The sequence below is a fragment of the Cotesia glomerata genome, linkage group LG9, assembly GCF_020080835.1.
Source record: "Cotesia glomerata isolate CgM1 linkage group LG9, MPM_Cglom_v2.3, whole genome shotgun sequence".
NCBI lineage: Eukaryota > Metazoa > Arthropoda > Insecta > Hymenoptera > Braconidae > Cotesia > Cotesia glomerata.
The window spans coordinates 19,949,785-19,966,071 of NC_058166.1; the positions used below are offsets into that span (position 1 = coordinate 19,949,785).

At 28.6% G+C, this 16,287-nt stretch overlaps 1 protein-coding gene across 7 annotated transcripts in view; it reads right to left on the reverse strand.

The window, feature by feature from the left end:
• Positions 1–977: 977 nt before the first annotated feature.
• Positions 978–16,287, reverse strand: part of LOC123272008 (ankyrin repeat and sterile alpha motif domain-containing protein 1B) — a 28,128-nt gene continuing 12,818 nt past the window's right edge. For 2 of the 7 annotated variants that reach the window (XM_044738590.1, XM_044738585.1), the window contains 9 exons: positions 14,566–14,740; positions 13,331–13,372; positions 6,437–6,754; positions 6,206–6,330; positions 5,721–6,104; positions 4,415–4,756; positions 4,138–4,296; positions 3,913–4,050; positions 978–3,796 (listed from right to left, as the gene is read on the reverse strand). In XM_044738590.1, the coding sequence (XP_044594525.1) occupies positions 3,068–3,796; positions 3,913–4,050; positions 4,138–4,296; positions 4,415–4,756; positions 5,721–6,104; positions 6,206–6,330; positions 6,437–6,754; positions 13,331–13,372; positions 14,566–14,740 (2,412 nt within the window). In that variant the 3' untranslated portion in view covers positions 978–3,067. The remainder of the gene's footprint in view (positions 3,797–3,912; positions 4,051–4,137; positions 4,297–4,414; positions 4,757–5,720; positions 6,105–6,205; positions 6,331–6,436; positions 6,755–13,330; positions 13,373–14,565; positions 14,741–16,287) is intronic. The other 5 variants (XM_044738591.1, XM_044738589.1, XM_044738588.1 and 2 more) reach the window with 4 other exon arrangements.

Below are 16,287 nucleotides of genomic sequence, written 5' to 3' on the forward strand. Positions count from 1 at the left end.
TCTTAATAATATGGATTATAATTTTTTAATTTTAAATATTTTATAATGATTAATGAGGATCGACTTAAACAAGCGAAGCTGATTATACGTGATTTATAAATGACATATTTTAATTAACAACTATCAGACAAAACAAATAATATCACAAAGGTTAATAATAATAATAAATAATTTAATAATAATCGCACCAATAGACAAGAACAAATGAGCTTAAAGTAATAACAATCGATATGGGTTTTGATTCGACACTTTTTACTATATTTCATTTATTTATTTATTTTTACTTTACCGAAGCTCATTTGTCCCGATACATATATATATATATAAGATAAGGGTAGAGAAAGCGTATTCGAGCTGTCATAGATTTTTCAATAAATATATTATAGATAATTACAACATTGCACAGTTACTTTTTAGTTTTTATTAATTAATTGGGACTTACGCTTATTTTACAGTGCGTTACATCCAACTTATATACAATACAATTCAGCTAAAAATTTATTCGTATTACATATTTATAATTTTTATTTATTACTTCTACCAAAAAATAACTTTTTAATTAAAGATTTACTTGATAGTAAATTTTTTTATTATTCAGAAATCTAATAAATAAATTTTGGGGAAAAAAAAACTTGGAAACATTAAGACAACATCTATTAATAATAATAATAATAATAATAATAATATACAATTATATAATGAAGGGATGATAGTGACACAATAATAATAATAATAAGTATATGTATATAGAATAGATATATCTAATCGTATTGCTGCTTTATTGAGTTAAAGAGAAAGTTTTGGGGAGGAGTGTGTAACACTGTAACACTGTAACACACCCTTTAAAAGTAACTATCAGCATAACCAATTCGCCCCTAAAAACTTTTAGTTTACTACGATACTTAACTCTCTATACTATTCACTATTATATTCTTTACCCTTAATCCTCAATATTCACAATACTGTTTTTTTTTTTCTTCTTTTTGTCATTCTCATGTACACACATACAGATTTAACATACCGACCCTTGAGCTGATGTGCGTGACAATAATCACAAACCATTCAAGATACATATATATATATATGTATATATTATAATGATTATTCAGCTCTCTTTCTCTCTAAAATGTCATGTTTTAAATTCGAAAATCTCAGTGTGTCTCTTTGTCTCTTTGACAAAAATTTATACTTTTAATTAGTGCAAGCTCAATCCTTAAATCAGAGCTTTATAATAAGTTGGCCCGGATGGATAGATATATATATATATATATATATATATATCTATGTATATAAAGATTTATCATTGAAATTATTTAAATCTTGAGTTTTCTTTGACGCTTTGCCTCTTATTAATTGAAATGCTGTGCATTTAACTTTTAAGACTCGTAATTTTTTTATTAAAATAAAATCAAAGGTATTAAATGATACGCAGTATTAACTGTAATAAAGATTTAAAACCCTTTTAAGATTTTAGTAAGCAACATTAATATACCACCGATTAAAAATTTTCGCCTTAAATTTATATTAATTTTATGGTATATAGAATTATTACGCTATAAGCAATATTTTATATAATTTATATTTAATATCTTAAAGACAAAGTTTAATCTCAATTATAAAATAAATATAAATTTTTAACCTCGATGATTGAAACAAAATTTCTTAGCTGAAATTTATATCTAATTTACTGGCATGGCATAATTAATATTTATCGATAAAAGCTAATTTGTTTTTATAATGGCAGGAAAAATTTAAACTAACTTTATTGAAAGCGTTTAAATATTTAGAATACAAACGCGAATATAAAAATGAACAAAATTATAAAACTCGTTATTGATGTTTATTGTTTAATTATTATTATGAATAATTATTATTGGTAGTATACAATTTTCTACAATACCGACACGCTTTGGTATGTAATTATTTATTAATAATTAATAATTTATTAGCCCTCTTTATCTAAATATTAATTCGTCGGTTTATTTTTAATTTAATAATACAGTAACAATCCATTAGGGATTTTTTGGCAGTTTAGTTACTATTGATTATTATTATCATCAATTAAAACTTGAGTAATTTTATTTTTAAAATCACTAGTCTGAAATCCCTCTTCATTTCTTTGGTCTAGTCTACCAACTGTTTTTATTCAACCCAATCATTATTCTTTTCATCTAAAAAATTCTAGGACGACATATGTTATTATTATTATTATAATTATTATTTTTTTTTTTTTAAATGCCCTTGTTTTAGATTATCAATAAGCTAAAATTAAACCTTTTAAACTCCACACTTTTCCTCAAAATTTTGTCCTAGCTTGATAATTCTAAATTATTATCGAATTTAATTAGTAGATTTTGTAAATTTAATAAAATGTCAATTGCGTCATGATTATCGAAAGTTACAAGAACATGGACATTGAGACCAGGAAAAGACTTGTTATATTTTTCACTGAGTTATATAATTGAAAAAGTTTAACAAGTCTAATTCGTGGATAAGTTTAAAGTTATCAACCGTTGACCGGTTTACAAGATCAAAATTTTACCCTAATCTCGTTAAAATTCTCAGTCTTTATAAAATATTAATTAAAAAAGTAGGCTCATCATTTGATTATTACGAGTAAATTATTAAAAATTAATTTAAAATTGAAACTCAATCTAATAATCAATAATTGAGCATATTCATCAATCGATATAATAATAGTTAGTATTAAAAATTTAAAAAAAAGGTTTTTCAAGGGAATGTCATTATTAATTGATTAATAAATATTTCTAAAGAGTAAAATTGTCAACACGATCGATGATAGAATTTAATATACTATTAGTTAATATATGAATTTAATAAAAAACTTACCAAATTGTTATTTTAATAATAAAAATCACTAGAGATAACTCGTTGTCCTTGTAGTTGAAGACTCGATAATGCATTGTTTAATTTAAAAAATAATCACAGTTTAGATTTTAAACTAAATAAATAATAAACGGACTTATGGAGTATATAATTAATAATAATATCGATATTGATGTATTAATTTAGATGATATTAATGAGGTCGATGATATTGATGATAATTATAGCTCTTCAGAAAGGGCAATGGGTGCTCGAGAGCCAGCTTTCATGTCTTTGACGCCGATTCCGATGTCATCAACCGGAGTTGGTACGAGCTTTAACTGATTCCCATTAATCTTGATGTCGTTTACTGAGTGTGAGCGCCCGTGCGTTACCAGGGGCTTTGGCGGTACCGGGACTGGTCCTCCCTTAGTATTGGCATTTGAATTCCCACTGGAAGTGCAATTACTTCCAACGGTGACATTTATCCCAGCATGTGAATTTGTGATCATGTTAACATTGCAATGAGAATTTGAATTTGAATTTGTATTTACATTTGTGCTAGTTTTATTTATTTTAAACTTGGCCTTGAGAGTATTAGAGTTAGAAGAATTTCCATTATTGCTGTTGCTGTTGCTGTTGCTGCTGCTGCTGCTGCTGCTGCTGCTACTAATATTTATTGTTGCTGTTATACTATTTGAATTATTTTTATTAATTTGAGTAGTTAATGTTGGTGTTGAATTTTTATCATTGGCACAAGTGTCATTGCTTTGATTATTATTTCCATTTGGTGTTTTACTCGAATTAACATTAACCTGTGTGTGTGTGATGTTTGTCAGTTGACTCGCCGACTGTGAACGGACGGTTTGGCTGTTTCCATTTCCAGTCCCGGTCAGTTTGTCTTTCAACGCCATTTGATAAGCCACTTCAAATGCTTGCCCCAGTGTTAGAATCACCTCGGTTGCTTGGTCCTTTAATTAAAATAAATTTTACATTTTTTTAATACATCCAATCAGATAGACATTTATTCACCAGTAAATTTCGATAAGTTTCAAAGCGACTTTTTAAAATGATAAAAGTAAATTACCATTGTAGATACACAAAATACATGACAAAAATGTGTACGGCTTGCGTGATCTTTAGTTATATATGCAAAATGCGTTAGGTCGTCGGCGTCTTGGCAAGCGCAGTTAATATTACGGATTTCATGATCACAAATCGGTTCCTGTAACAACAAAAACTAAACTCGTATCTTTGTTAAAAATTATTAGAAAAAGAAAAAAGCTTCTTTTTAACAAAATTTTCTTCTTACATTGGTATTTGTATCCAAAAATCTAACCCCGCGGTAAGAAATTGCTAGTGTTATGGCCAAACTAACACGAGGATCTCTGCATGTGTTTTTGAGCTTCTGTATAGACTTTTTGGTGGATTCTGTTCCACGCAATTCTTTTACAACGGTAGACCCCAAGTACTGTGTAATAGAAAATAATAAAAAAAAAAAAAAAACAATTTTTTTTTTTTTCCCCCTATATACAATCTTGATGTAAAAATGAAACTGTTTTTTATGTTATTAAATTAAATAAACTTACATTGGCAACATAAGTGATATTGCTAGTGACTAGAACCTTGGGCTGATGCCTCCATTGAGTTTTAAGAGTCGAGGGTACGCCAAAAAGTAGCTCTGAGGGTGCTCGTATCTCCAGTTGTTCAGCAGAGGGTGTCCCGTTTTCAGGTCGGTGAGGAGGATGAGGTGGTTGAGGTGCTGGCCGATTCTTTCTGTGTCTCAAGGTACCCGTGGTCACTGCATTAGTTCCAGTTACGACAGTTGTCGAAGAATTTTGGGTCACCGGAGGATTTCCATTGTTCTGAGAGTTCTGGGTCTCGGGTAGCTTGTCGCGAATCTCCTCTTTTAACTGCTGAATATTAGTTTTCTGTAACCAACATTCCGTAGGCTCCTATAGACTAAAACCTACTCGGCTACAACCAGGGAATAACTTGTTTTATCTCTCAGTATCTTTTTGGGCTGGGTACAATGCCAGAAAAAAAAATAACATCAAAGAAAATAAAAAAATAAAGTGCTTCGAGGTATCTGCTGAGAAACCGGATATCTAAAATAAAACCAATGAAAAGGGTTTTCAATACAAAAAAAATTTTAAAAAAAAAAATGTTTACTCAGTAAAACTAATTAATAAGTAACCAAAGTGTGACAAAAGCAGGTAAAAAAGCCTAACCACAGAGCGATGGTGTCTGTCACAGCAAGTAGACTTGTAAAATAAAAAAAGGTTGGAATTTGCGCTCGAATGAGACAGATGAAAGAGTCATCGTATCACACAATGTCCGTGTCTCCAATTAGCCACGTTATTTACATTATAACGCGATCGAATGGCATCCTTCTGTTCATTGTACATGTGTTTTACTCGCTCTGTCAATGCTGAAGGGGAGAAAGTTAAGCGCAATACGTCACCCTATATTATATATATATATATATATATATATATATATATATATATATATATATATATATATATATATATATAATTTAATCCAGCTACTCGACAAGAGTATCGAAACATCGAGCTCTCATTGTGTCGATGATCGAAAAGCACCCCATAGTAGTTGGTTTCTGATGTTGGCTGTCTATCACCGACAATGTCTACTATCTACTGTCTACTGTCTACTGTCCCATCAAGTGGCGTGCTCTGTTTCCCAGTTTCCCTTTTGATTAACTATATATAAATATATATGCATGTGTATATGTCCCAGCCATCCAATAAAGTACTAATTTGATTGGAAGTTATTGACTGGAGGGTCTGTCCATGGTTTGGTTATAGGTATAATTAATAATTCCAATGAATTTAATAATGATAATTGTTATTAAATGAAAAAAAAACTCACTAAATTATTGAGATCCTTGTTGATGTCATCTAAATTGGAAGGACGTCCATTGGTAGCCAAAGCTTTAGATCTTGGAGTGGGACCGGTAACCGAGGCCAAAATTCTTTTCCGATGCCCGGGTTTTTGGATCTCAAGGACCGCCGCAAGTTCAACTTCCCAAACTCTCTTAACCCGATCCATGTCAGTGTAGAGATGTTTTTTAAAAGTCTCGAGGTAGTTATCTAAATTTATCCCCTTGAGCCACTCCTCGACGGTCCTCGCCTGTGAGCCAGATCTTTTGTCGACGCGCTTGTTCAGCGACAACGAGGCGTTCATTATCACAGCGCGCTCCGTGTCGCTCGTTATTCCCATGTCTTTTAGGTCCGATTCCTCCAACACGCCGTTCTATTTTATTTTTTTATTTTTAATACAATAAATCATCATAAATCACTTGTATTTATCTTTTAATTATTATTATTACTATTATTTTTGTTAATACTACTTACAATAAATTCAAGGTCATCAAAACCATAATTTAAAAAAAGTGATTCGTAATCTGCGAAACCTAAATTTAACAACCACTGTCCTATAGTTGTCGTAACCGTTGGGCTATTTGTTTCACATCCTATCCCTTTGTATAAAAAATAAAAAAAAAAAAAAAAAAAAAAAAAAAACAACAACAATCTTGATTATTTGTTTCTGAATTATTAATAAATAAATAAATAATTATTAATTACCAAGTCTCGATTGAAATTCTTTCTCCAGCTCATTAACAAATACAGATTCTCTGACAAGTCCAGTTCCGAAAGAAGCCATAATTTCAGATATTTTAGCCCACTCCTCTTGCTCGTCAAAGGGACTCATAATACTCAGGGATTTTTCCTCCCTGTCCCGATCTTTTTCCCGAAGCAGAGGATCCGCGTTGGCATTGTCGATAATCCGCTCGTTTGAGGAATCTGTGCTGCCGGTTCCCATTCCGGAATTACCCGTGTAGACGTTCCTCAGCCGTCTAAGTGTTCGCGGACGCTCCGCCGTGACCGAGCCCTTCAGTAAACCTGATATTATACAAACGAATAATTTTAATTAAAAATTCATTTACTCTAAATTCGATGATGGTTTGAAAAATAAATTTTATGTTAATATGTTATGTTGTGAGTTTTTTCAGTTTAGTAATTTTTAATAAAAAACAATGAAAATGTTATTTTATATATAATATTATCTTTGAAAATGTCTCTTTCAAGAGGTATAAAGGTATAAATGAGATATGAATTTGCTTGTCGACATTATTATGTACAACATTATAACATGAATAAAGATAAAAAAATGTTAACATTATTAAGTGATGACTTTGAATGGGTAAAAAAAATCTAAAAAAAAAGAAAAAGTGGATAGTAGCCATGTCTTTTCAAAGATGCTTCACGTTCATATTTTACATTACATAAAAATATACATGTATAAATATCGCATAATGAAAAGCTCATAAAAATACTAAATAGAGGGAAAAAAAAAAAAGTGAGATAAAGTTGAGTTACAAGTGGAAACGTACGTAATTTTAATTAAAGCCCCATGATAAAGGGCGTCTCAACTACACGACGCCTTTACCTCTTTCAGCTTCTACTGTATCCTCAAATCTCAAACCCCAAACCCTAAACCCTAAACCATAAAACCACCGCGCGACATTGTGTTGTTGCATTACGCAGTTATTATCCAAGTCACACACGCAAATTATTACACATATATTATTAAAAAAAAATCTCATTCTCATCCATTTACTTTTTTTTTATTTCCCTTATTTACGTTGTTTTAATAATCCACTTATGAGGGTAATATAATAGGTTTAGCCTTCTTAGTCTCAATTTATTTTCTTATTATTCATCATCATTTATATTAAATATTAAATAAATAAATTTTGGTGGAAATTTAAAAATACACACAAGACCTTGAAAATTATAATATACATAAACTCTACAGCAAAACCGGAAGTAAAATTGACTTTCAAATAGGTTGTCTGGGATCCGGCATTAAGTGACTATAAATAATTCATCGCTGCGACAATAAAAAATGATAAATAAAAAAAAAATTTGGCATGACAAGTTAATATTAATAATAATAAAATTGCGTTTCGTGTCTGAATAATTGCAAGCAACGAGGACATTTTTTTAACTAAATACTCTAGCGGATGACACACTCTCGGCAATTGGCATTATATTAACTTTCGGGGTCGTTAACCGAGCTATAGTAGTATAGATCGTTAGCCAATATTCCTCGAGCGATGGCAGATGGAGTTCTGCCAAGAAAAACTATATATTACAATTTCCGGTAACCTTAGAAAAAATCCACTGAAAATAAATGTATATATGTATTTAAATTTAAATAATTGTTTAATCCTATTATCGTTACATTATCATCATACTTTCCTCACTCATTTATTTTTTAAATTATATTTCTGAATAAATATATATTAAATAAAAAATCAATTACTGGCTGTTTAAATGTTTCAATATTATTAAAGGAATTAAAAAACAATTAACTTGCGTGTTTTTTTTTTTCCAACCGATTTGATTCAATGTTGAGGACAAGGTCATTAAAAAATAATAAAACATTTGATTTAAAATGAAAAAAAAAATTAGTAATTGTAATTGTCATTGTCAATGGTACTGACTGTTTAATCCAAACAATGTCAGGGCGTACAACTGAACGTGAATTTAAATTAAACCAGCCAATGTGACCAAATAAATTTAAAGGTGCAGTTACAACTGTGCTTTTTTAATCACTCTGTTTACTATATATACAATATTTACTATATTCTTGTTAATTGTTATCATTTTATTGCTTAGTTTTATATTTCAAAATTAATTGGCGAAAATTTTTAATCCAATAAAAAATATAAATTTTTATTAAAACAACAAAAGATCACTTTAATTGACTCATTTAATTACTTATTAACATATTTTTTAAATAGTCCATTCAAGTAATAATAATAATAATAATAATAATAATAATGAAATGATTAATTTAAGTACGTAATAATAAAAAAAGTAAGAGATAAAAAAGAGGCGTATTATGTATAATGTATAATATATATAAAAAGAGAGTTATACCGCACGAGCACGTGTAGTGACCTTGTTGTAAATTTCCTGCAGCTAATCACCAATAAAACATGATCATCACGACATTCCAGAGTGTAATGCGATCATCTGAATAACCGCAAGTGTCTCTACTCTTATTTATTTGAAATTATATATCAAATGGCTCGTTAAATGACCCGAGTATATTCAATAATAATAATAATAATAATAGTAATAATTACAAATGAGTAGATAATAGAAAGACAGCGTCAGGTAAATATAAATAATAAATAAATATGCAGTCGGTTTATAGACAAACAGGATACGAAACTTCCGTTTATTTGTTCTATAGGATCAATCAATTGTATATAATGTACCGTGAGATCGAGCACTCTACAATCACCAGTCCAATTTAATTGCAAATACCTCAACTAAACTAAACTCAAATCAACCAGCTACTCAATACTCCAGGCTATACTTTTATTTTAAGTTTTATATTTAATAATGTTAATAAGGATATTATTAATATTATTATCATTTTGATTCTGATTCACACGCGATTTCTTCATTGATAAATAGTTAATAACACTGGCTTATTATTGTATAATAGCTAATTTATAGTCGCTACTGGCAATCATTTAATTTAATTCTCCATCAGTAGTAGTTGTAATATAGTTTGCTAATTTTATTCTGTAGATGAGTAATACACATGAGTAAAGTTAAGAGGTAGTAATACCCTCAATTTTATAATAGTTGTTGTTATTATTATCATTGCACTGAATTTCTCTCTTTGTAATTTAATAACAGATCTGTCATCATCATCATCATCATCATCATCATCATTATTTATTATTTTTTTACTCCATCATTTGATTAAAAATTCATTTAATTTTATATTCAAGTAATTGATAATTAAATAATCTTATCAGTAATACCAGTAGTAGGTTATTTAAAAACTAATTACGTTTTATATAAATTTTTAACTGACTATTTGGTTGATAAATTTGATTAAAAAATACATAAAATTTTGTTTCTATCAACTTTCTAATTATATCATTTTTTGAAAATACTATTAATTTTGAAGATAAGTGTTTTCTTTTATAAAATATATGTATATAAAACTAATTAAATAATTAATTTATTTAAAATGACTTTCTAATAATTAAAATAATCTAATTAGAGAAGTATGTAAAAATTAAAAACACATTATATATGTTAACGAAATGCAACTGAAAAAGATAAAGTGACGTTTGCGGTAAGTATATACTTTATAAACACGATAAAGCCCTACTAGTCATATCTTATTGTTGTTATATATTTACCGGGGATTTACGTGATACGTGACGTAATGGTTCTATCAGTAGGTAAAGTACTGCATAATGTACAGCATACAGCATACATCACAGATATATGTTCTGATTCTGAGTAAGTAAAGAGCAACCAGGCTATTTATTACTTACTCGGATTAGATTAGGACGTCACAAGCAACAAGTAAAGTACTCGAAGTAAGGATTTTGGCATTTGGTATTCGGGATACCGCTTACGTTGGACACAATTTAACCTAAATCCCAATTAACCTAATCCAATTATCCAACATTAAAAACAATTAAAAAGAAAAAAAAAAGAAAAATTTAACGAAATAACCGGAAGCGTGAGTTGCTGTTGTTTAACTAGAGCAGATGTCAGCAAATAAATATATATATATATATATATACATATATATATATATATATACATTCAATATACAGAGTAGTATATTATTTTGTATTTTGTAAATATAATTTAAAAAGGTGTTCAAACACCTGCATTGTTAAATTAACGATCTACAATTGTCATTATCCTGATGCCCTTCAATAATACCCTAGCATATAACATAAATGTAAACCGGGATCCGTATAGTATGTATTATTTTTCTTTTTCTTTATATTCCTTTATATATCAAAACCTAAACCACAATGCCCACGAGCCGACACATGATACTTGTACTTGTATTATTATTTTTTTTTTTTTTTTTTTTTTTTTTTTTTCTAGTATTATTAGCTTAGTAACCGAAATTTTTTAACAAAAGAATTTAAAGAGTCTCAGATTATAGATATCTATACCTTACTAAGTTTATATTTCTATTTATTATAAATATAATTCTTACCAATTTAAAATAGCTTATCCAAACACTTGCACTTAACTTGTGAACGAGTGTGAATTGTAAAAGTAATGAGTTGTGATTAGAGTAGTCTAATATGTCTAGTCAGTAATGTAATGTCATAGAATAACGTGGGATGTTTTTAAATAAATGGGATGTTGCAAGTTCTATTGTATTGTTATTGAAAAATTACTGTAAACACCCGCGCACCAGACATGCACAACACTACAGACAATACTAGCATTACACTCGCGTACTGTTGGTTTGTTACTAACGATCGCCGCGAAAAATGACCCAGACGTGGGACTGTCGCCCGCCGGCTGGTATGGGGCCCCGCGTAAAATTATTAAAAAAAGTAGTGGGGATTTGTTGCTGCTGGTGACTTGGGTTTAGTTTAATATATTGAGATTGAGAGACTTAATCGTATTGGAGAAGGGGAACAAAACCTGTATTTTTTACCTCCTCCATCTCCTTTATTCTCTTTTAGATTCTCCTTTATATCAACTAATAATATTTATTTTTTTTAAGTACAAATACAAATGTCATTTATTTCAAAGAAAATTAATTGAATTATTAATAAAAAAAATTAAATTCAACATGATGATACGAGCAATAAATCGTGTGTACACACATCAATACAATGATGATGATGATGGTAATAATAATAGTAATAAAGCTGGAGGCATACTCAAAACCAACTGTGATCCAATAAATGTCACTTCTCATTTATATATCAAATATATAAAAGATAAATATCATCTTTTATTAAGATATTTTGTGATGAATGATTATATATAAATATATTAATAACTGGCTTAGTGTTACAAATATAATTATAATTAAGGATGTATAAAATGTTGAACAGGTTTCCAAATAGTAACTTAAACTCTCGTGAGATATGTTCAATGTAGTTAGTTTTCCGGAGAAACTTTAGATTGAGATCGAGACAATGTGTCATTTAAATTAATTTAAAAGCGCGTTTGTTTACGGGAAAATATAATATTAAGACAACAACTGAAGAGAGTGTGGGAGAATTTAATTAATTGAGTTAAGAAATTAACTTTATATTGTTTGTTTTTATTAAACTCTATTATTTTTTTAATTTGTGCTCATAATAGTATTTTATTTATATATATAGGACTCGGATAAATCCGGAGATAAAAAATAGAAAACGCCGCGTTGCCCAATGAGTCATTCATATAAAACCAACTTACGATCCACGCATTCCATCGTTATGTGATGTCATGTACAAATACATCCATTTAATTCAATCTTTTGTATTATATATCTATACAAAAGTACAATTACCGTATTCATCAGCATTTTTTTATTTTTTATTTTATTAAATACGACCAATAATTTTAATAAATAAATAAAGTTAAAAAGGTCAACAAAGGTCAAGACACTACTTTAAAATACTCACACGTTAAATAAATAAAATATTATTTTACTTGGACGGTTACAATCGATACTGAGAAAAAAAAAAAAAAAATGAATAACTTTATATCAAGCAAGTGCAATACAACGTAAACGATAAACCGGAGGAGTTTTATTTTTTTATCTTATCAGCAGATTCGTGTGCCACGATCGTCATGATTTAATTCAGTGTTGTTGTTATTTTTAATAAACTTTAACAATAACAACAGTAAACAAATTGAATATTTAATAAAAAATTAATAAACAATAGATAAAATGTTGGTGTGATGCTTTCATTTAAGAAAGTCGACACTCGGGTAATATCACACTAATTACACACACGCCAGGTGTAAATATATTAATTACTAACTTGAGCTATTTACAACACGGCGTAAGCTTTCACAATTATTTTTTAATTATATATTCAAAAATAACAATAGTGAGAAACAGTGCAGTCATTCATCCGTGCTCTCACCTTGCTCCAATTGTAAATTATCTACGCTCACTTCGTCTAGTGTAGTACACTATTATATATAGTACATAATAAACCGAGGATTATTATTGTTTTTGTAACATAAATTATCTTTAATATTTATGTATTTATGCCATATCATTTTATTTTTATTAGATTTGTTTTATCTTACCTTGAATATTTTATTTTAAAACATTATGGCCACTGTTTATTTTACCAATAAAACCAAATTTCAATTTTAATTCAAAAATAAAAAGTTTGGTGACGGATATGCTTACGTAGATTTAATTTAAGAATCGATTGCGTTTTTTTAATGGTATGAAGATGTCGAAAAAATTGATAATGATTTTTTTTTTTTTTTTTTTTCAAACAAAAAATTCTAAAGAATTCAGTGGCCACTTTGTTGAATTGCTGATTCATTCAGTTGAATGGTTGATTGAATCTTGATAAAAACGATAATGAAGATGATGATGAATGAAAAATTATGATGACGTGCAAATATAAAAAGTAACAAAAAAAAGATAGATCAACTTACTGTCTAGCGAATGTCCGTGGTTTGGCACGTCCATATTAGCTACTATAATAAATATATTCCGGAAAATATTTAATAATAATTGTTAAATAATGATAATAAGTAAACAAATATCGTGAAAGCAGGGCGACAAAAAAAAAAAAAAAAAAAAAAAAAGCATTAAAATAAATCAAGACACAGCAAACACAATGGCACAATATTTATTGGCAAAATAATATATAGTGTTATAATAATATGCACTATAAATTTCCAATTTTTAACCCTAATTATGCAATATAATTCAATAATCAACTAATACTTTATCTAATACTTTTTTTTTTTCATACCACACAGTCGTGTACAATTTTATATATATTATTATTAATTTTTAAATACGGTAAACTTTCTAATCTATCAATAATGCATTAAAAAAAAAAAAAATAATATATTTTTATAACAATAAAAATTTACATAATCACAGACTAAATAAAAACTTGTCGAATTTCAACAATAAAAAAAAATATTTTTTTTTCTAATCCTACAGTCCTATAAATTTCTACAGAGTACCCATCAAAAATTTGTTTAAAAATTTTGTTTTTAATTTTTTTTTTTTTTTTTGATGAGTTGTTGTTATAAATAGTAATAAAACAATAATCGCAATTACATAAGCTTTTTAAATATATAAAAACAAATTGTGATATTTAATAAAATTAAATTAATTAAAAATAAACGGTGTATAAAAAGCCAATGACTATATACAGTAGCGTAAAATAAATATATAATAATATATCTGACCCTCTATATACATTATACATTAATAATAATAATTTAAATATTGAAATACCTCAAACCCTTGTTGAAACTGCGCATTAAAATACAATTTAATATTTTTATTGTATTTTATAAAATGTCAATAAAACGCCAGCGTATACATAACAATATTTTTAAGTATAATAATAATAATTTTAATTATACGTTTCCGATTTGTTGTTAAAAAGTATGGCGCACAATAGTAATAATCATAATAGTGATGATTATTATTATTATTAGTAATAGTTTGTGGTAATAAAAATATAAAAGCACATCGATTGTTACAAAAAAAAATATAACATATATGTATAAACTGGATTGAGATTGAATTTATAATCAATTGTTTGGAGTTGATAGTGTACGGACACAGTAACAAAATAACGATAATATGCATGTACACCAGGGCATAAAGCGTCATGCGGTGCAGCCAAGCGTTTGTTGCTGTTTACCTGCAAACGGTACGTCACCAAAGTACTCCTCGACGTTGTCGGTGGACATACTTTTGTCGGATAAGGACACGCTTGATAATGAACCACTTGAGGCGTCTAATGAGCCACTTGGTTGAAATTGCAACAAATCCTCCTCCGTTTCAGTCTCCATGTCACGTGACCGACGTTTGTAAATCTTTAAAATAATTTACCCTTTTTTACATACACTCACTATGTATGTAAAATTTTTATTAATTTTTTTTTATTTTATCCTTTAATTATCAACTATCATGTACTTTTTTTTTTTTTTTTTTTTTTTTTTTTTAAAACCATTAATTTTCAAATTACAGATAAAAAATTTTCATTTTAATACTTAAAAATTTTTTCGACTAAAATAAAAAAAATGACAAAGATTTTATAAACGTATAAAAAAAAATATGAAATTCATACTGTCGGGGAATAAAAACTGACGCGATTTCAATGCAAATTTATTGAAATGGAATTCTTTCGCGATCAGTTCTCTTTGGTCTGATAAAAAAAAAAAAAAAAAATTTGTACATAAATATATAAATATATAGAGTATAAAACGGAAAAACATCGAGTACAAATATGAATAGCGCGGAAATATGAGCCGAATGTTGATCTCAACCGTAAATATTTTACATGATAAATACACAGCCAGTGTATATGGAGGTAAACAAATAAGCTCTTAGTGTATACACAGATATTTATATAGACGTTTAGTTGACAGGATAAATTGTGAGTTGGTGATTTAAACCGGTGTCTTTCTTAATCTTGTTCAACTAAAGTGTTGATAATAATAATAATAATAATAATAATAAAATAGGAGAATACGGTAGTGAAGTAACAGAGAGTCAGACAGATTTTAGATTTTAGATTTCTCACCACTCAGATGTTGTGTATTAAATTTTGTTTTACAGGGATAAGGATGCTGCTTGTGTAAAGTGTAAAGAGTAAAGAACCAGTTACCGAGTGAGTTAGTACAAGAAAGACATGAAGATAGGCGAATAGGCAAAACCACAGCAGGTACAAATTTGTAGACTTGACTGGCAAAGACGACATATAAACGGGTTAGCGAGGGAAACTCCTTCTTGAGAGAAATATATATATATACACACCGACAAGTACCACTACTATTGCTGTTATATAATATATATAGTTTATATAGAGTATAGTCGTGAAGGAAAGGCTTCATTATTCAAAGGGTGTCGACGTCTTGCGTTCTGCCGCTTCGTTGGACACGCGAAAGTTGACGGGTGAAATCCAACCATCCACGTACCCTACATCAAATTTTCCTTCACACGCGTATTTTCCGTAAATACATCTTCAATTGTCTTCTCTTTTCCTCTCAGATTTTCTCTCCTCTTGAAGGATTCAACAGCTCTATCTTTCATCACCATTACATATACCACACATGTTGTCTGTTGTCTGTTGTCTACAGTCTACTGTCTAACACTACGAATCAACTCTTAGTTTTTTTTTTCCTCTATCTTCTATCCAACATCTGACTATCTTATATCCGACACTTTTAGTAACATTTATCAAATGTAACCACTAGACATGTAGAAAGAGAAGAATTTATATTTGATTTTATCTTAAAGTCACTCTCCTGCCTGATAATATACGTGAAATATTTTATTTTTTATTTTAAATAATTAAACACGTTTAATGTAATTTGACTTATCAAGTGAAAAGTAACTTAAAAGCATCAAAGATGGATGC